The following is a 23173-nucleotide window of genomic DNA, read 5'->3' on the forward strand; positions in this document are numbered from 1 at the left end:
TGTTTTTCACGGGTTATAACTGTCTAATTAACAGGTTTATGTTGTTATAAACACAGTTTATACTTGTCAAACTCCAGGGTTTACATTGTAATAATAACGGATCATAACCATGTTTTTTACAGCTCAGAACTGTCTAATTTAAAGATTTATGTTGTAATATTAATGGTTTATTTCCATCTTTTTTTAAAGCTCAGAATTGACTCACTTTCACTCACTCATTGTCTATACCGCTTTATCCTGTATTCAGGTTTGCCGCGGGCCTAGAACCTAACCCAGGTGACTTAGGGCATGAGGTGCCAGGACAGGGTGCCAATCCTTTGCAAGGTACACACACACACACACTATGTGCAATTTGGGAACGCCAATTAGCCTAATGTGCAGGTTTTTGGACTGTGAGAGGAAACCGGAGTACCCAGAGGAATCCAAAAAAACACGGGGAAAACATGAAAACTCATTGGAATTGTTTATGTCCTCTGTCCTGCATTGTGGTTTTTAAGGGCACACTGTACATTTTAGTGTAAAAATACTAGGCCTGCTTCCTTTTACACTGCATTAATCCAGTACCACTAAAGGCCACATAATCAGCCTTCCTCCTCACTCCAGCCTCTCTTTGAATACTCCTCCTCTACCAGTGTCAGTGCTTTCCCTTTTCCCAACACACCCATGCAGACATGAGCGTGTCAAAGAAGAGAAATTAATATGACAAAATCACTACATAAGGCATGTAATGCCTCAGGTCTCTCAAGAGGCTGACCTACATTAAAACTGCACTGAGCAGTTCTGGACAGGCCGATCAACAGGCAGCTATCATCATGAGGGTAATCAGGAGAAATACACGACACCTGGCCGCATGCCTACTTAGGCCTTCAAGAGTCAGCACATGGCGAATGAACATAGGTAGCTCCGAGTATAAGAGAGAGTCGAAAAAATAAACAAATGAGAAAACTGAAAAGAAAAGGATAAATATAAAAAAGAGAAAACTCACAAAAGGGATAACTTCGATTTGATGAATTGAGGGATTTTTGTGTTTTAGTTGCATAGAGACTCCAGTATCGAGGAGATTAGATATCTTTTGTGTTCTTTTTTAGCTTTTTTTGTGTTTAAATAAATAAATAAATATTATTTCAGAACCGGAAAGGCTTTACCACAAGTCTACACAATAACTCCTGCAGTTCAGCCCTGCATAAATCATAACACCTTGCAGAGTGAGTGTTAAGTATATATAACAATATCACTCCTGTATCTTTGTCAAAAAAGATTTAAAGACATTTTTACACAATAAGTATGACAATAGTAACATTTGCTAAGAAGCTATCAGCAAAATAAAAACAAAATTGTTATTATTATTTGTCAAGAACTAACCTGAGGTGACCAGAAGACGTAGCTTAGCGGTTAGCCCTTTGTTGCATGAATGGTAAACTCAAACGCGGAAGAACACGCAGTAGGCAGGATAATCACGCTATTTAATCTAAGGACTCTCACGAATGGGGAGCAAGGGAAAGACACAATCTAACCCGCGTCCTATAAATGCACACTCAATCAGAAAGCAAGACCAATAAAGTGAGTACTCACGATTCGACGAATGATTCAGACGAGACATGGGCCAAACTCAATGACTGAGCAAGATGCTATGGTTTGTTTACTCCTTTTATACTTCCTATACTTCGCGACCGCTTAACTTCCAGGTCCTAGTGCCGGTCGCATTCCGAGTGTGCATGACATTATTATTATTATTATTATTATTATTATAAGGGCCCGAGCACTATAGGGTGCACACGACCCTCTTGTTTTCCTAAGGTTTTTTTTTTTCAACTTTTTGAGCTTTTTTGCAGGTCTTAGCATAATAAAAATCTTATGAAAATCAGCAGCCAGGTCGCAATTTGCTGCCATTCAGATGCCTGAGAGTCGCGTAGCCCTCACATTAGATTTTGTTGCATAGCTCATACACACTTGCACGTATGCACACGAAACCCGGTACACATTTAGGGTTCATTGAGCTGAACAACTTTTGCACTGCATATCTTTGGCTCAACTCAAGAGATATTATGGGTTGTTTGCAAAAATGCACCCGATGGATTTTGTTATACTCCTTCTAGGGAATTAATACGATCACCACCAAACCGGGCCGATGTGATCTAGCTAAAAACATGGAGGATGCAAAATTGTAGAGGGATTTTAGATATCTCAAATGTCAGCCGTGATAATGTTTTAAACTTACGTTGAAAAGTGGTTAATAACTTTCTGTGTGGCATTATATTGAGTGACATTATATTGAGTGACATTATATTGAGTGACACCTTCAGTGACATCACATTGAGCAAAATCATAGTGTGATGCTTTTTTTCCAGCATCTGTGGCCACAAATTTTAACACACACACACACACACACACACACACACACACACACACACACACACACACACATACATCACACACACACAAATGTTAACACTCTTACAGAGACACACATGCATGCACAAACACACACATCTCTCTCTTATACACACTAACCCTCACATGTCACACACATACACCAAAATTGACATCAGCCCTATATGGTGTGTGACCTGTGCAGGTTGTGCTGTAATGGCTTTTTGTAGGTCTTACTTAACCGACACAAAAGACAATGTAAGGTTGTGTAGTGCCCGGGTTGCAATGGCGCGAGGTGCTTGGACCCGCTAATCGGTTCTTGCAACTATTATTATTATTATTATTATTATTATTATTATTATTATTATCATTATTTATTTGTAGAACATAAAGTAGAAAGAAAATCATTATTGTTGACAAAAATTTTAAAACAAAGTATAGAAAAAGAAATATGACCACGACTGAAAAAAAGTATGATGAGATGAATGTGTGGTTAGGATGTGTTGATTATGCAATTACACCATTTATTTTCCTCTTTTTACTTATTAATCTCTAACTTTAAGTATAACTTTGACTTTGTTCATTGTCCAGCTCAACAACACGCTAAACATACGCACTGAAAGTAATTAACACTAGATGTGCCGTGGCAGTGTCACCTTCTTTTTTCATTGTTTTGAATGAAAAGCTGTCGCTGACACACAATGATCACTAGATGGCGCTTTGACCCAAAGCAAATAGTTTAGCTCCAAAATCAACTTGCACTTGGACAATGCGGCATTCATTCCCGCCTTGATAATCAACATTATTATTATTTTTTTTTAATATTCAACTGAGAAACTACAAAGTCTCTAAGGGCACAAAGGAAGAGAAAAAAACGCAAAAGAAAAAAGAACAAGTCAAGTTTTGCATTATAGCCCAAAATTTTTTACATGACTTTTTTTCTGCCGTTTTTTTCTCCTTCTTTGTCCATCTAGGGGCTTCGTGCTATAACTAAACAAAAAGCTCTACTTAATTTTATAAAATTAATCAATCCTTATCCTGAAGATACGGATTTGACTTCCTGACTTCCCTTACCAACATTGTTCCAACCTGCCAGAGACTTTTCACCTTGGAGACCAGCTGCAGATATGGGTACGACCGGGTGCGAGATTTACACCATCTAACCCGAATTTTCAATGACCAGCGAGAGCTCACCGGACACCGGGGTCTTCTGGTGCAAATTACACATGGTCCAGTGCTAATGTATTGAATATTTAGTTTTGGTATGTAATCTAAGAAATACTGATTTGTACAAATGTGGCCATTAACAATGCGCGTTTTCCCGCAAGATGCCACAATTTAGCACGTGGCTTGCCGCGACTTCCCACAAGCAACATTGGGGAATTTAAATAACTGTGTGTGCTTCACTGAATATCCGCCAGATGGCGCATAAAAGGACTTTATCTAAAAGCCAGACCAAGTACAACTAAGAGATGTGTACTGTATAATTAGTTAGCCTAAAACAATATTGTTTCCAATGCTGAAGCAAACATGAATTTTATTTTGTTTTACAACACATCTTTCATGATGAATGTGTGGATATGTGCTTCATATTATTTTCTTAACAATGTGATCAGTGCACCAAAATTGTGTGTTGAAATTCATAGTTCTTCAAAGTTTCTTATATAGTTTTTGTAATGTCTTAACAGGAACAAAACAATGAAAGACGTGGCATTGCCTCGGTTTAAATGGTCTTAAATTAAATTTATTTATTTACCTTATAGTAGGCTAACTTATAATCTGATAGTGTTATCTATGCGAATGTCCTGATTTGTGAATATGCCAACATATCTTATTTAAAAAGTAAAAATGTGTCGCCATCATCAGAAAACATGAATGAACATGAATTCTTTGACGTGCGGAAACCCGCGGCTCGTCCTTTTACTTTTTGATCAAAAGGCTGCTAATCGCACGCGATTTAACGAAAAAATGCAGAAATTCTCGGCCAGCAAGGCACCAAGGACAAATACATGTACTGTATATAGGGTACTCGTGTTGTTTTCACGTGGAGAGATTGTGTGTGCGTGCACGGAGAGTTTGTGTGTGTGTGCGTGCATCTCATATTTGACATTCATATGGACATTCATATGAAATGCATATTCTTTATACTTGCTGATACAGTAAGTGTATGTTGATAAGTTGATAAGTGTATGTGGATAAGTTAATAAGTGTATGTTGTCAAAGTATTTGTGGACATATAATTGGGAGAAAAATGTAATTTAAGGATGTCTTGAAATATAATGCAGTAACTATTTATTTGAACACGGTAAAAGTGTTAATGTTTCGTACATTCCTTTATTCGTCCTTTCTGTTTGTGTTTTAGGTTTCTCTGTTTTCCATATACATAAAACGTATGGACAACAATGTTCAGTTTAATGTTTTTTTTTTTATTTATTTTATTATATATATATATATATATATATATATATATAGTCTGCATATATTCAGTAAATTTATGAATTACATTCAAAGTATCAAATCCAACTATGAAGTCTGATTTAATTGCTACAATTAAACATTTTATATCTACTTATGGTTATTTTTCTATTTATGTTCATGTTTTGCTGGCAAAATACATTTTAGGCAGAGACGTCTGCTCGGTCTCGTTAAATCGTTTTAAACCCCCCATTTCTGCGAATTCCCCCATCAGCAAAACCGGTTTGATAACTTTACACCTATCATAACTGAAAGGTAAGAAGAGGGATTATAGTAACTAGTAAATGTCTGCATTTTTTATCAATAAACCGCACGCGTTTATCATCCTTTTGATCAAAACGCTGCCTTTTGTTAAGTAAAAGTGTGAACCGCGGGTTTATACACGCCGATGAATTAATTTTAAATTAATTTTAATGCATCTTTTTTTAGGCCTTAATATTCATTTTTATTAATGGCCAGGTGTATTTATACTGTTGATCAGTGTAAAGTAACCTGTACAAGCCAATTCCTTCCCCTCCAAAATAGTGTGAATGTCTGCAACAATCACTACAGTAACTTAAACATTGAGCTTTTTCATTTTATATACTACCATATCATATATTTGTGTCTAATACTGTTTAATTTACATTCTACAAAATTACATGCAGTTTATAATTTACTTGTGATTGTTCTTTTAAAATGTAACCTACATATCTACAGTATAAGAATATTTAACTACTTCAGCAATTAATGAGAAATTTGGTCAGTCTGGCTTTTAGATAAATATCCTACTTGATATAATTGTATTATTTAATTAATAATCTTATTATAAATTTGATTTTTATTCTCTATGTTCTTGTCGAGTATAGTCCTTCAGAGCAAGCATTGTGTCAGAAGATTCTGCGGAATCTCTTCTCACCTTTCATTCACGATAGGTGTGAAGTTATCAAACTGTGTGCGCTGTTGGAAAATACTGGGGTTTTAGATGAATTTACAAGAGAGAACGGACGTCTCTGCCTAAAATAGATAAAAAATAAATAAATAAAAATGGTTAATGACTGCAATTAAATCAGACTTAATAGCTAGATTTGATACTTTTTTATTTACTGTATGGACAACCGCATTATACTTTTTCTATGTTATTTATCTCTCTATATATTCTCTAATTATAAGTTAAATAATCATCTCACATCAGAGCGCGCTGGCGTGTTGGAAAAGCCAACGTTTACTGTATCTATCAAGTAGCCTATATATTTGTGTTTGTTGTTTCTTTTATGTCTGCATTTTTATCGATAAATCGTACGCGTTTATCATCCTTTTGATCAAAAATCCGAACGTGCAACTCACTTTCACTTTGCACAAGGCAGTGTTTATTGTTTAGTCTATATTTAAAGCGCATAAACACAATAAAGCAATACTGTTTTAGGCACACATATCATACATTGTTGTATTATTAGTTGTACTTTGTCTTTTTGCACACACGCGCGGGTGCATTATTATAATAATAATAATAATAACAATAATAATAAATTCGGAGCACTAATAATAATAATAATAATACTGAATAATGAGCGCAGTTAAAGAAGTACATCATTGAAGGAGAAGAAAATGAAGAATAAATACATATCAGTATTTACAGTTTGAGCTCGACATGCTTTTGAGCTCCGTCGCTTGCTGTCAATAGGCGCCTAAGAGATATAACACATTTTCGGCTTCAGTAGACACACAATACTTCAGACTGAAACACGACTGCCCTGTACATAAATGAATGGTTTTGTATATATTTTCTTCTTTTCCTTTAAAAAGTGACTAGCTAAATACCTGGTCTGGTGGGTGATGAGAATTTGGTATAGTTAAACTGATATTATTCTAATATTAAAGAGATTCTAATCACTTTGGGCATGTTTTTATTTTGACAGTGTGGACATTTTAAGCTTGGATAGAGAAAGGTAAGGCATAAGAAGGAGAGACCTGTTGTAGTGATATATATACTAGAGTGGATGGCCAATAAAAGAGACAGATTCCCCAATATAACAAGGTGGACAATAATTTAGGACACACAGACAAACTCTACTGGTATATTTCATTTTTTATTTATTTATTTATCTATTGTTTAAAAATAGGAATTTCAGTGCACTTCAGGTGAGTAAAATCTTTGGTAACAAAATAATATTGTGAAAATTTTTCTGTGGTACTTCATCATGTGAATTTAATCTGGTTCAGAGGCATGTTCTTAAGATAAATTATCTGTCATTTCCCATCAGAAAAAATGCAAACACATCAGATTACTAATTTCTAGCAGTATAATAATATTTTTGCATATGATTCCTCTTGGCATCGGCTGCTTTAAAAACCGAACTCAAAGATTTTTCTCCTTGCTACCTTCTTTGCTAACATTCGGACCCATGGTGCTGCGTCTTCACTGAATCTTGTACAAAAAGCAAAACAAACAAAAATAAACACAAAAAGGCAACTTGCTTTACTTAAATTTGCACTGATGTTAACATGTTTTAAACGGTTCCCAAACATTTACGAACGTTAGTTGATATTCGTTTCAGCTCGGTTTGGTCGCTCGTTTGGCAAAAATGCAAAAATTTCCAAATTTCAGTTTTTAGGATGAAAAAAAAAAATTGACGTGGGACGTTTGTATGCCGAGGTACCACTGCCATTTAAAACTGTATGATCACTTACATGATTACTTACATTGAAACTGAATGAGCAGTGTATGGGACACCGTAAAATAGCAGGCATCATCTTATACAAAAAATTTAAATACATCTATGGAACATGTCAGAAGAGCCTGTTTATGTTTAAGTTAACATGAGAAATTAATTATTTATTTATAGGACACCTAAAGGCATCATACAGTGATATTGAGCCTTAAATCTTGAGCCTCTCTCTGTTCATCAGCTGTTTCATCCTGTTCCTAAAAGTCTGAAGAAAAAACAGTAAAATTAGAAATGTGTGATAAAGCATATCATGTTACTAACATTTATTAAATTAGCCATAATCACACTGCCTAATTTACTTTTAGTAAAAATTACTAGGAACTAGGAAATAAATATAAAATTACTGTTGGAGTTACAGTTATAGAGCTACAAATTTAGTGAAATACTGTCACATGAGTCTAATAACATTTCTGAGTTTGAGTTAAAACTCACCTTCTAGCAGTCAGAGGATGAGAGCATGTCAGGAGGAGGACTGGGATGAGAAATCTGTAAAAAAAAAATGCCATGCCTTCTTAAAGGTGTCTGTAATGTTTTGTAGTTGAACGAGTGAGTCCCTGGGTCTGGGTCAGAGATTAATCAGGAGGTGTCAGCTCAGGAGAGGAGGAGGAGAGAGAGTGTGGGCAAGTTAGCACATTAGGAACAGATCTAAAAGGAGACAGGAAGGTAGTAGCAAGAAAGATTAAACACATTAATATCAGAACCATGAGGAAGAGATCAGCGCCTGTATTTACTGAGCATCATTTACAGAATAACACTATTTTGGTCCTATTTTCAGGAGTAGGAGTAAGAGACAGTTATCAAGATTCTTAAAATAGGAAATCACTCCCATCTCCACTAAAATAAAGGAAAGCTCTGGAGATGTCCTAACTGGTTAGGAGTAGTGAGAAACTGATCTTCAGGCAGAGAAGCAGGTGGAGGAGAGCTCAGTGAGGTCATAAAAGATATGCTTGGACAAAAATATTTTTTATTTATTTTTAAACGTTATGTGCGTTATGTAACTGGTTAGTTAACGAACATGTCATACACTATAAAAAAATCCAACTAAATAAATGTTGAATGTATTAATACTGTATTTTGGGCCCAACTTCTTACAGTGGGATTTGTTGAGACAACAGGTAACACTGTGTTCTAGAAAATGTTAGAGACACAGATTAAATAATTTTTAAAAATCAAGTTGAGCCAGCAATTTACCTTCATTGAGATGCAACCACATGATTTATAAGACCCCTTCCCCTGACGCTTTCAAACTGCACTAAAGAGGTGAAGATGGCCGTTTTGTGGACTTATTATATTGGTCAGTATTTATTGAGCATTTATATGTTATTAAAAAAATATGTTGTAGTTAGCCTACAGGTATTTTAGACAGTAATGTTATATATGTGAGGCTGGTGTGTTTTCCGCTTATCATTATACTGAGGCACCCTGACATTACTGAGGTAATCTTAGCTCATGGCAGGTACACTGTAAAGGAGTTGGGGAGATAAACATTCATAACCCTATCTATTTTTTTAACCATTTTGCCATGACTTTTAATTTAAAACATCACTTCAGACATGTAGTTACTCCTGAGAATGACAAAGTAAAACCCATGAGAATATAAAACCCTTTTGAATATGAAACAATGCATAGCTTTAAAACATCATAAGAATTCCAAAAACAGTGTTTTACACTCTGGTGATATATAGCCTTATTAATATATTTTACTTTTTTATATAACTAGATATTCAGAGATATGTATCATCAGTGTCTTTACAAGACTCCTCTTATTTCTTTAATCAGAGCTCTGCAGTGGAGGATTGGAGTCGGAGGGGTGACGGTTGGACTTTTGGAGCTACTGGAGGAGCGTAAACATGGTGTTGGAGGGGACTATAATCTTTGAGGGTCTGGGTGACATACAGCAGCATTAAGAGTGATGTTTGGACAGGTCTGTGCTCTAAAAATTAAATTCCAAAAGGACTGGACGTACACCTATGACGCCATCCAAACGATTATTATTGGACATGGAGAGACTCGCTCCTCTCAGATTAACATCCTGAGAAACAAACTCTTCCCATAAATTGGGACAAATCTTCAAAAGTAAAATCTTTGCTAGTTTAAAAAAATGGTTATGATGTTGTGATGTAAAAGAATCAGTAAGATATTGATAAGCATCTGGTGTCTCCAGATATTTTATTGACCTTTAAGTAAAATAGAATGTGTATTCTCCTGTTTTATTCAGATCACAATAAAGTTTTTTTTTTAAAGTAATGTTAATGTGTATTAATTGTCAGAAGCCAACGTGTTTTGATAGAAAATTAATCACTTTAACAAACTACATGGGAGACAATTTATCTATCTAAGTCCACTTTAGAGAAATATAATGAATAGAGCCCACAACCAATAGTACTTAAGCTGACTTAAATATTTAAGTTATAAGTTGAGACAATGTAAGATTTTTAACTGGGTACACAATGTGTCAACTAAACAGCAATGTAAAATATTTAGTTTGGCCAGCAAATTTATATTAAAATTGACTAAACTTGAAAAAGCTGTGCAACTTGTTACAAAAATTTTGTATGTTGAGGAAACTGTTTTTTTTAATAGTTTTTTTACAGTGTATGCTTTCTCAACTGACTGATACATTATGTTTTTTTCAGTAAAGATGCAGCTTTAAAACAGTGACACAGTCGACAGTGTCAGAAAAATTAAATCAAACTCATCATACATTTCCCCAACACACAGCGTGAAATCAACGAAAATAACAAACTGCATTCATAATATCTTCATTAACACGGCGTATCCCTGTCTTTAACACTCCTCAGGCAGCAAACTGACAGGTGGCACTGATGCTTTCAAAAACTGCCTCCACTCTTCCTTTAATTATTTCTTTACATGTTACTTTCTCCGTCACAATTAATGCTTTCATCCTCTCTCTGGTCTCACATTCTGTTCTAAATCATGTTAATCAGGGCCCGGTTTCTCGAAAGCTTCTTATCGCTAAGTAGTTTCTAAGTTGTACCTTAACCTCTCTCTTAACGTTATAGCGCATTTCCCGGAACGTTCTTATGCTAATTATCTCTTAGGGAAGTCACACGTTCGTAAGGTTGGTCTGGACCAACCCTAACTCATTCTTAGTGTCAAGAACTAACCTGAGGTGACCAGAAGACGTAGCTTTAGCGGTTAGCCCTGTGTAGCGTGACTGGTAAACCCAAACGTGGAGTGACACGAATAGGCAGGATAATCACGCAGTTAGTCTAAGGACTCTCGCGATTGGGGAGTAAAGGAAAGACACAATCTAACCCGCGTCCTATAAATACACACTCAGTAAGAAAGTTAAGCCAAGAAAGTGAGTACTCACAGTTTGATGACCGTAACCAAGGCGACATCGGGCAACTCAATGACTAAGCGTTGTACTGTGGTTTGTTTACTCCTTTTATACTTCCTGGTTCGCGACCGCATTACTTTCGGGTCCTAGTGCCGGTCGCGTCTTGAGTGTGCATGACACTTAGCGTAGTTTCAGTTTAAGACGCTAGTCGCCGCCGATGAGCAGTAGTCTTTACAAATCAGCGGCGTATGGAAGCACATTATGGCACGTTATCAAAGTCGTATTAATGATGGAAAATACCGTAGGCTTGTTTAAGAATTCTATTTTATTTGATATCAGAACTAATAGAGTGACTTTTAATAAGCCTATTTCATAATGTGACTAATGCATTAAAATTGGCAATCACTTTTAATATTAAAAAGGTGGCAAACAATTTGGCAGCGATATAGCGTGTTGTTGTGCTAAACTGTGGTTCAATAATGTGCGTTATCGAGAAACCGGGCCCAGATTATTACAGCTCTATTATAGGGGCTTTAAACAGTTGTGATTGGAGCAGTGTGATTAGGATGATGTCATACACATAGTCACACATCTATAAGTTTTGTCTGTGTGTATGAAGCTTCCACACAACTGCTTCTGATTTCATGATTTTGCTTTTCCACCATTTAAAACCAGAAAAACCTATAAAAGCTACAACATGCAGCTTACTGTACGGCTCTCAGTGTTGTAAAAAGTGATGTTACACACTTTCCTCAGTGCAGTCCTACTCTTTCATAAAGAACTTTTATGTCCCACTCAAAGTTAGGAATATTTTAGTCCTAAATGAACTTTGAGCGTGATTCCTTTGAGTGATTCCGAGATGCTTAATTAATATGAGCATGTTTTAACTTATTTCATATCAAAATTCTCCTAAATATTATGTCTAACTCCAAAGCTAAAAAGGAAAGGAAAAAAAAAGGAAAAATAAATTTGATTATAATATATATTAACAATATAATTATAATTCAGTTAGATAATAATCATCAACTATATTACAAAAAAGCATATTCTTGTGTAAACACTTACTGCAAGTGTGTGATACACATCATCAGATGTCCGGCCTGTGGGGTCGAGAGCTGCGTACGTGTCGTCTTTATCACTCGGCCCAGCGTTCTGCAGAGAGGAGGGGTGGAGAACATGAGGAGGTTCTGCTGAAGATCACACACCTGATGGACATTTCTGTAATAACTCACCTGATAGTCACCTGCATCTGCCTTTTTCTTCTGTCTCTTCCATCTGCTTACACGAAGTTAAATATTTATCCATAGTAAGCATCTTCAGAGTAATTAGTGATGAATTTATCAGCAAAAATTAAGAGACAAATGTGATAAAGAGCAGTTGAAAACTTTTACTAATTTTGTCATATTATTACTCTCTGACACACAGGGTCATCTATAACAAAACATTACATTTGAATTAGTGATGTGTCTGTGGCGAACGATACTGCTCTTAGAGCTGCTCTTTTGTTTTTTTCAGTATTTTTCGGCCATTTCCCTGCATTGTTTATTTTTTTTTCTCTCATCAAAACTCAACTAGCATGTAAGTGATACTGAAGTGCATATTTAAATTAACATAAAAACATAAAATGAAGCTTTATTTATTGTTATTTATTATTATTAATTGTTTATGTTTTTATATTTAAGCTTTATTTATTGTTGGTGCAAAAATTATGAAATATTTAGGTACAGATTTTTGCTAAATGAAATGAATCTACACTGATATAACCAAAACAATTATCTCTCGAAACTGAAAAGTCAAACTGCTGAAATATTCTCACCTCAGCTTAAAGAGAGAAGAGAGAAGAGCTAAAAGACCAAAGCATCCAACTCCAACAGCTACATGAGAAATCACAGAACTACTTCCTAGCACACACACACACACACACACACACACACACACAGATATTGTTTAAAAGTTTCTCCACTCTGGGTGATATCTAACAGAGCAGTGATCAAACAAAAATAAATCATCACTCTCACCATTTAAAGTGACAGACACTGCAGCTGATCTCTCAGAGCCGTGTTTATTCTGAGCCTCGCAGTAGTACTGTCCACTCTGTAGAGCTCTGTAACTCTGTCCAGATCCTACAGCTGAGGATTCATTCACCTTAAACCAGGTGTAGTTCTCCACAGGTGGGTTAGCATCACTGCTGCAGGTCAGAGTCACTGAACTGCCCTCCACTATCACACCAGAGGGACTGATGGACACTGAGACATTCTTTGGGCGATCTAAAGAGGACAGGAATTATATACTTTAAAGTAAATCTATAATAGATTTATCTCTTACTGGCTGTGAGATAATCTTCATTGATAACTTACACAGAACATTCAGAGTTACACTGCTGGACTCCTGATGTCCGACTTCATTACTGCACTTGCACTTGTACTCTCCACTGTCTTCTGAGCTGATGTTGGAGATGGTGTAGGTCTTTCCTTTTCCTATTGATTTCCTCCCCTTAAACCAGGTGTAGTTCTCCACAGGTGGGTTAGCATCACTGCTGCAGGTCAGAGTCACTGAACTGCCCTCAACTATCTCACCAGAGGGACTGATGGACACTGAGACATTCTTTGGAGAATCTAGAAATTTCCATGGTTAGTTTGAGGAAAGAAATTAATAGCCATAATAACTATTTTTTTTATTTATTTATTCACCTCTTTTATAAAACACACTTCTTTGCCATTAAACTTTATGATTTTGAGAAAATGGCTATACATGTATATACAGGTCCTTCTCAAAAAATTTGCATATTGTGATAAAGTTCATTATTTTCTGTAATGTACTGATAAACATTAGACTTTCATATATTTTAGATCCATTACACACAACTGAAGTAGTCCAAGCCTTTTAATTATTTTAATATTGATGATTTTGGCATACAGCTCATGAAAACCCAAAATTCCTATCTCAAAAAATTAGCATATCATGAAAAGGTTCTCTAAACGATCTAATAACCTAATCATCTGAATCAACTTATTAACTCTAAACACCTGCAAAAGATTCCTGGGGCTTTTAAAAACTCCCAGCCTGGTTCATTACTCAAAACCGCAATCATGGGTACGACTGCCGACCTGACTGCTCTGCTGTCCAGAAGGTCATTATTGACACCCTCAAGCAAGAGGGTAAGACACAGAAAGAAATTTCTGAATGAATACGCTGTTCCCAGAGTGCTGTATCAAGGCACCTCAGTGGGAAGTCTGTGGGAAGGAAAAAGTGTGGCAGAAAACGCTGCAACGAGAAGAGGTGACCGGACCCTGGGGAAGATTGTGGAGAAGGACCGATTCCAGACCTTAGGGGACCTGCGGAAGCAGTGGACTGAGTCTGGAGAAGAAACATCCAGAACCACTGTGTACAGGCGTGTGCAGGAAATGGGCTACAGGTGCCGCATTCCCCAGGTCAAGCCACTTTTGAACCAGAAACAGCGGCAGAAGCGCCTGACCTGGGCTACAGAGAAGCAGCACTGGACTGTTGCTCAGTGGTCCAAAGTACTTTTTTTGCATGAAAGCAAATTTTGCATGTCATTCAGAAATCAAGGTGCCAGAGTCTGGAGGAAGACTGGGGAGAGGGAAATGCCAAAATGCCTGAAGTCCATTGTCCGGTACCCACAGTCAGTGATGGTCTGGGGTGCCATGTCAGCTGCTGGTGTTGGTCCACTGTGTTTTATCAAGGGCAGGGTCAATGCAGCTAGCTATCAGGAGATTTTTGAGCACTTCATGCTTCCATCTGCTAAAAAGCTTTATGGAGATGAAGATTTCATTTTTCAGCACGACCTGGCACCTGCTCACAGTGCCAAAACCACTGGTAAATGGTTTACTGACCATGATATTACTGTGCTCAATTGGCCTGCCAACTCTCCTGACCTGAACCCCATAGAGAATCTGTGGGATATTGTGAAGAGAAAGTTGAGAGACACAAGACCCAACACTCTGGATGAGCTTAAGGCCGCTATCGAAGCATCCTGGGCCTCCATAACACCTCAGCAGTGCCACAGGCTGATTGCCTCCATGCCACGCCGCATTAAAGCAGTCATTTTTGCAAAAGGATTCCCGACCAAGTATTGAGTGCATAACTGAACATAATTATTTGAAGGTTGACTTTTTTGTATTAAAAACACTTTTCTTTTATTGGTCGGATAAAATATGCTAATTTTTTGAGATAGGAATTTTGGGTTTTCATGAGCTGTATGCCAAAATCATCAATATTAAAACAATTAAAATGCTTGAACTACTTCAGTTGTGTGTAATGAATCTAAAATATATGAAAGTCTAATGTTTATCAGTACATTACAGAAAATAATGAACTTTATCACAATATGCTAATTTTTGAGAAGGACCTGTATATATAAGTCTGTATGTGTTTGTATCGTTTCCTTTACAGTGTCAACATGTGATTTTTCATTGTTATGCCTTAATGCATAAAGTTACCTGTCCCTTCATTTTTTATTCATTTATTTTTTTTTATTTTATGATTATTTATTAAAAAAAAAAAAAAAATCTCCTGACATGTCAATCACAATTAATGTAGTTCAAGTTTATAGTTAATGTTGTTTTTACTTTCTTTAATTAAACCTGCAATTTAACATTTATTCCTGCACAATATATAAGAAGAAGGTAAATAAATCTCACATCTGACTCTGAGTGTGTGATCAGGAGAGGGGAGATGTTCATATCCTCTTACAGCACAGCTATAACTGCCTGCATCCTCACTGCTGACCGACTGCAGGTGGACTTTATTGCTCTTGATGGTTTTTGTGGTTAAATCACGGCTGGTTTTGTACCAGATGAATGTTGGATCAGTCAGACTGCAGGTGGTTTTACAGATCAGAACGGCTGATTGTCCCTCTGTCACTTCTGCAGGAGCGATCACCTGAAGATCTTAAACACAGAGAGACACATTACATCAGGAAAACTGTAATGAAGATAGTAAAGTCTCTACTTTTAAAACTCAACTCTTTTAAAATGTTTTTCTATTTAATTATAATATTTTTTGTATTTTTTTTAGTAACCTTTTCAACTCTAAATTCTAATTATTTTTACCCAGGCACTTATCACTTGATTTATTATAGTAACATGTGAGAGTCAGGGTTCCCCCTCGTGGTGACTCCTGAGTATGCAACCTTTAGACACTTCTGTTTATAGTTGGACTTTCATTTTGACTTTGTGTCTCAGTGTCTCATGCTTCTTGCTTGTGTTTATAGTTGTCCCAGTTTAGTGTCCCTGATTAGGAATATTATTTTAATGCCCATGTTTAGTTTATCTGTGTTCTGGTTTACTGTTGGATTTATTACTGTTTGTCCCCCAGTTATTTAGTTCCTGATCCTGATTCCTGTTTTTGTTATCCTGATCTTATGGCGTTACATTCCTGACACAATTCTGAGCGCGTGGTTTGACATTTTGAGAGCAGACAAGGCACTCTATGTGCGTGCAATGTCTTCACTGCGCGCTCAACAGCTCGATTCTGCGCGTGCAGTTCCTCCCCTGATTGCTCAACATGTTCTCCGCGCACCTGCGACTTCTCGATTCTGTGCGTGCTCGACTCTGTACATTGTCCAGTGTTACAAAACTGCCACAAAACCAGCCAATCACAGACTTCCACACACTACTTCTGATTGGCTGTTTCTCCTCCAATCAAGTGGCACTACTATCGACCGCTTAACGGAAGCGTTGTAAATAAAGGTTTATAAATAAAGCGACCGAGTTGTCCAATTTTAATTTTAGTCAATGTAATCTAACAATGAGCTATATGGATAATTAGATAATTAAATAAAAACACACAATGGACAAACGAAATTGGAATATTTCGTTTACTTCATTAAATAAAAATGAATACTATTATATTTGTTTATAATATTTATAAATGAATGCAAATTTATTTACATTGCTTGCCTTATATATATTTTTTTTTATTTGTATATAATTATATATAATAATATAATTTTAATTTCTTATTATTTTTTTTTTATTTTGCAAAGCTGCTTTGAGACAATGACCATTTTAAAAGCACATTTTGCCAGCTGATAGAGAAGGAACAGCCAGCCATCAGACGTAGTGTGTGGATGTCTGTGATTGGCTGGTTTTGTGGCAGTTTTGTAACGCTGGACAAAGTTGAGCGAGCGTACAGGCAGAATCAAGCGCGCACAGAATCAAGAAGTCGCGTGTGCGCGAAGAACATGTTGAGCGAGCAGGGGAGGAACTGCACGCGCAGAATCGAGCTGTTGAGCGCGCAGTGAAGACATTACACGCGCATAGAGTGCCTTGTCTGCTCTCAAAATGTCAAACCACGCGCTCAGAATTGTGTCAGGAATATAACGCCATAAGATCAGGATAACAAAAACAGGAATCAGGATCAGGAACTAAATAACTGGGGGACAAACAGTAATAAATCCAACAGTAAACCAGAACACAGATAAACTAAACATGGGCATTAAAATAATATTCCTAATCAGGGACACTAAACTGGGACAACTATAAACACAAGCAAGAAGCATGAGACACTGAGACACAAAGTCAAAATGTTGAGCGCGCAGTGAAGACATTGCACGCGCATAGAGTACTTTGTCTGTTCTCAAAATGTCAAACCACGCGCTCAGAATTGTGGCAGGAATATAACGCCATATGATCTTGGTTAATGTTTGTGTATTTTCACTTTAATAAATGTCTACATCTGTACTTACACAGTGCCTGAGACCCCCATATGTGACAGTTAGAGATCTTCATTAATCTGGTACAAAACTCTGACCCTTCTGTATCTAAATAGAGATTATGGCCTGAGTGATAAATGTAGAGAAAAAGATTATTTTATTTACCTGTAACAGTGAGTCTAACTCCAGGATAACCCGTCCATCTTTCTTTGTCTACAGTTGTTCTGATTCTGAAGCAGTATCTGTTTTCATCTGTTTTTTTCACATCACTCAGTCTGAGGGAGAAGTGTTTCTGTTTATCTCCTAAATACTCCACTCTGCCTGAGTAACCTGGTTCATTACGCAGATCAGTCGGCTCTATACGCGGAACTGGGTTTATCAACCAAAATGTCTTTGTCACATTAAGACCTGTTGGGTGTGTGTACGAGCCGTTCATAAACACTGTAGATCCTTCTAAAGCACAGAGATTGTTCTGGATGTACATCCCACTCCATACATTCCCAACAGCTCCTGAAACATGACACATGAAATAAGTTATTAAAGGTCATTATTCTGAGCTCCATAAAACACTGAGTTAGTTACAGCTCTGGGTTTAAATAAGCACATTTGTCTATAAATACAGTGAAACCTTGGATTACGAAAATAATTCGTTCCAGAAGTGGCCTCGTATTTTAAAACACTTGTAAATCAAAATTTTCCATAAAAAATAATAGAAACTCAAATTATTCGTTCCACAGTCCAAAAAATTAAATGAAAAAAATAATGAACACAAAATATGAAGTGAAAATAAAACAAATTAAACTGCACTTTACCTTTAAAAAAAGTAAAAATAAATCCCGACAGATAAGTGTTTCCGTTTATGCGTGCAGGCACTGTGTGTGTGTGCGTGTGTGTGTGTGTGTGTGTGTGTGAAGCTAAAGTAAGATGAAAGGAGGAATCAGACTGTCCCTCTCCCTTTTCTCGTCTTACACAGTAACTCTTCCTTCTCTCTTATTTAAGTTTCACACACACACACACACACGCACACACACGCACACACACACACACACACATTAAGGAGAACACTGATTTATCAGGAAAATAAACAAGAACTTTCTCTAATAACACTCGCGTGAGCGACACACTAAAAAAATCACTGCTGTAAAATAAATATAAAACAAATTAACCTGAACTTTACCTTTGAAAAGATTCGTGACAGAAAAGTGTTTCCATTAAGAGAGAGGGAGTGTGTGTGTGTGTGTGTGTATGTGTCTGTGTGTGTGTGTGTGTGTGTGTGTGTTTGTGTGTGAATATAAACATAAGACTCACCTGTGATTATGAGGAGGAAGATCTGACAAAGCAGATTCCTGTAAGCCGTTTTAAGGAACATCATTCTTCTATAAAGTTTCTAAATGCAAATAAAACATAAACTTAGATTATAACAAGTAATAACAAAAGGGACTTTTTTATATATGACTATGTGAGGAGATTTTATTAATGTAATGAGTCTCCAGTTTCAGCACTTTCTAACAGTCAGAGGTTTTTTTATTTCATACATAACAATCAGACTGAATGCTATAAATATTAGGAACGCTTTTTCAACATTTACATAAATATTAATTAATTACAATAACTACAATTTTATCAGCAACAAATAAAAACCTGATGATGAATTCATTAATCCCAGCTCTATTCACTGTAACTACTGCATGTAAATATGAGTTCGTCATCCACTGATTTATATATTAATTAAATTGTTGTTATTACAATCTAGAAATAATTTTTAAACACATATCTAAAGAATGTTAAATAGAATACAAATGTCATGGGCATTTAACAAACTAGGTGTCTGTAAAATACCAAATTATCAGTTTTAAACCTTTTAATCATCTGTTTCTATGTACAGAATGTGATTCATTCTCATAATTGAAAATGTTTGTAAAATATATATACATGTAACCGGGTAGTAAATAAATGTTTCGTTTTTCTTTTCTCTACATGGTAAAATTTTCTTTACTTTGTCGGGCGCTGACGAACTGTCTGGAGTGGGGAACAAGCCCCCTTTGTCGAAGCTGGGGGTAATGAGGACTTAGAACAAAGGAGGGATCAACTTCAAGAATTAAGGGACCGCAGGAATGACACTTTGGCCAATAGGGCTGTTGGTGGGGGTATTTCCACTCGCTCTTACATTTATGTTCCTCGTGAACGTCAAATTCAACCTTTTTGCGGGGAGTATAACAAAGATGGGAGGTCTGTTAAGAAGTTTAATGAGGAGGTAGAAAGGGTTTTACGGGCCAGAGACCAGACACCAGATGAAGAGGCGGACTTTATTATTTCACTACTGAGGGGATCTGCACTAGAAGAGGTACGATTATGTGTGGGGTACCAGTCCCGACAGGTCAGATTTGTTTATTTTTTTTGCGTGAAGCATTTGGGGAACGGCGGAGTGGGACGCAATTGTTGCAGGTATTTTACAACAGCAAGCAATTGGAGGGGGAAGACCCTCGAAATTACTCTCATGCTCTTTCTTGTCTATTAAGCTCTATCACAAAACAGTCACCAGACAGCTTGCCTAACGAGCAGGGGATTTTGCGTGATCAGTTTGTGGAGGGTATACGGGACACTGTGTTAAGGCGAGAGTTGCATAAGATGATCAGAGAAAAGCCACACTTGACCCTTCTTAAGATTCGTGATGAAGCCCCTCTGTGGTCTATGGAGGAGAGCAGACCAACTAAAGTTGCAGGTAGCCGACCTGTCCATTCAGAAGTATTGGGGGAAACCAAAGCTAGATCTGGTCCTGAAACCCATACATCTACTGTTTTGAGTGATATTTTACAGGTTATTACCCGGCAGGACAAGCGAATAAGTGACCAAGAACAAACTATTTCAGAGCTCACTAAGGCTGTCAATGACTTGACTGCACAACGGTCAGTGGCAGTTCAGCAGAAGTCCTCATCAAAGTTCCTTCCTAGGTTTACAGAGGAGGGAGAACCCATCTGTTTTAGGTGCAACGAGATTGGGTATGTGGCCAGGCGCCAGGACAACTGAGGGGCAAGAAAGGCAAGGTCCCCCTATCGCACTGAGTCAGGCAGCACAGGGAGTAGTTTCTGGCTCACTACCGGAAGGCACCAGTCGGGACAGGTTTCTTGAACGGGCGGTTGGAACTTGCCCAATGGTGGATCTCAAAATTAGAGGTGTGTTGGTGTCATGTCTGCTGGACACTGGTAGCCAAGTCAGTACTATTACCGAAGGGTTCTTCCGAGATAAATTGTTCGGAAAAGACAGTGATGTAATGTTCACTTCAGGTTGGCTAAAAATTACAGCAGCCAACGGTTTAGATATTTCCTATTTGGGTTACATTGAGCTGGATGTAGAGGTTATGGGGATGAGCGTGCCTGAGTGTGGATTTTTGATCATTAAAGAAACTCCTAGTTCATCATCTGATGAACTCCTAGTTCATTCCTCAATTAACATTATCAGTAAGTGCAGACAGATTGTTTATACTGAAATAAACACTCCACGAGGTGGGGAGCTTGATTCAAATTGGCAGGTGGCCTTCCAACAGGCCCAGTCAGTTGAACTGATCAAACGAGCTGCATTCGCCTGGGTCGCAGGTAAGACACCTACTCATGTGCCTGCGTGGTCGGCAGCTACTGTTCTTGTTAAGGGGATAGGACATGGTGAAAAAGATGACTCTATATAGTTGGTAGAGCCAGTAAACACCCCTTTACCAGGCAGTTTGGTTGTTGTGCCTACCGTGGTTACAGCCGACTTACCTGTGTGTCCTGTTAGAGTGCTCAACTTGTCTCAGGTCGTCTGGTTGCAGCCCAGGGTCCGTGTGGGCGTGTTCTCTTTGGCAAATAATAATGATGCAGGTTTGTCTTGTGAAGTAAAGTTTCAGCGGATTTCTGCAGACACTGAGAGGGTCACTGTGGGCATAGGACAGGGCTCTGAATCGCACATTCAATCAGTCTTGGATCGCATCATCATGGGAGGTACACTTGAACAATAGGTTCAGTTAAAATCAGTGTTGGGAAAGTATTCAGGTGTGTTTGCGTCAGATGATGACGATTTGGGGTATACAGATAGAGTTCAGCACGAGATTCACTTGACAGACGACATCCCAGTAAATCAGCCTTACCGCCGTATTCAACCAAATCAGTACCAGGAAGTAAAAGAGCACATTACAAAGTTGTTAAAGAAGGGTGTTATACAAGAGAGTGTTAGTGCTTACGCCTCCCTTGTGGCATTGGTGCGCAAGGCTGATGGGTCATTACGTCTTTGCGTAGATTATAGGAAGCTTAACGCTAAGACAAGGCGTGATGCATTTCCATTGCCGCGGATTGATGAGAGTTTTGATGCTCTCAGGGGAGCCAGGTTTTTCTCAACTGTGGATTTGGCCTCGGGGTATCATCAGATTGCGGTGAAGGACAGGGATAGGGCTAAGGCAGCATTCACGACACCATTTGGTTCATTTGAATACCAGAGAATGCCATTTGGGGTCTGCAATGGACCATCAACTTTTTAGCGACTCATGCAGGCTGTCATAAGCGATTTAATCTTCTAGGTGTTGATAGTTTATTTAGATGACATTCTGCTGTATGCTCAAACATTTGAAGAGCACCTTGAAAGATTGGAGATGGTGCTGAAGCGGTTGGCAGAGACTGGCTTGAAGGTGAAGCTAGATAAATGTTGTTTCCTCTAAAACTCGGTTCTTGTGCGGTTCTTGGGCCATAAAGTGTCGGCGCAGGGGATTTTTCCTGACCCAGAAAAGGTTGCCGCAGACTCCAGAAACAGTAAAAAATCTGAGGTCATTTTTGGGTTTTTGTAGCTATTATAGAAAGTTTATCATGGGCTTCTCAAAGATAGCTGGACCCTTACATGACTTAGTGAATGTGTGTTTGAGTGGAAACAGATGTGCAAAGAGTGGTCGTCATTTTAGTGCTCTGTGGTTTAAGGAATGTAATTATGCATTCAATCAGTTGAAGGAGAAAGTGATGACAGCACCTGTACTTGGGCTTGCTGATTTCAGCCGTCCTTTTATACTGGAGACAGATGCAAGCCAGAATGGGTTAGGTGCCATCTTGCGTCAGAAACAGGGTGATGAGAAGAGGGTTATTGCATACGCAAGTAGAAGATTACGTAATGCTGAGAGAAACGATCGCAATTACAGCAGCATGAAGCTTGAGCTACTGGCCCTTAAGTGGGCAGTAGTTGAGAAGTTCCGGAGCTACTTGCTTGGGTCATGGTTTGAGGTGATCACAGGATGGGTGTGTAGCCATTTGTAGCTTGGTTAACAGAGGAACAGCTTTGGAGCCTGCGCTTGCATTAAAGGGTATTGAGTGTTCCAGGCTGAGGCAGATACGTGCATCAGAGACAGAAGAGGTCATTAGTCTTCAGGGCAACACTCATACACTTCCAGGTTACACTAGAAAACCATTAATTGAGTTTCAGACAAATGATCCTGTTTTAAAAGTGTTTAGAAGGTTCTGGGACGAGAAAAGGAGACCAGTGCACATAGAAAGGAAGACTTTGTCCAAAACAGTGAAGTGTCTTCTAAAACAGTGGAACTTTATAAGAGAACGTAATGGACTGCTGTATAGAGTGGTAGATAATCCTTCAGGTGAGAACTGCTGGCAATTGTTGTTACCCGTGTGTCTA

At 37.7% G+C, this 23173-nt stretch overlaps 1 protein-coding gene across 1 annotated transcript in view; it reads right to left on the bottom strand.

Moving 5' to 3' along the window:
• The window catches only part of LOC128506997 (B-cell receptor CD22-like), a 54469-nt gene that overhangs the window by 24700 nt on the left and 6596 nt on the right, over window positions 1-23173 (bottom strand). The window contains exons 3-6 of the mRNA XM_053477612.1: window positions 17699-18043; window positions 15519-15767; window positions 13215-13472; window positions 12969-13124 (exon numbers count right to left, since the gene is read on the bottom strand). Coding sequence (XP_053333587.1) covers window positions 12969-13124; window positions 13215-13472; window positions 15519-15767; window positions 17699-18043 — 1008 coding nt within the window. The remainder of the gene's footprint in view (window positions 1-12968; window positions 13125-13214; window positions 13473-15518; window positions 15768-17698; window positions 18044-23173) is intronic.

The sequence above is a fragment of the Clarias gariepinus genome, chromosome 18 (genome assembly GCF_024256425.1).
Source record: "Clarias gariepinus isolate MV-2021 ecotype Netherlands chromosome 18, CGAR_prim_01v2, whole genome shotgun sequence".
NCBI classification, from domain to species: Eukaryota; Metazoa; Chordata; class Actinopteri; order Siluriformes; family Clariidae; genus Clarias; species Clarias gariepinus.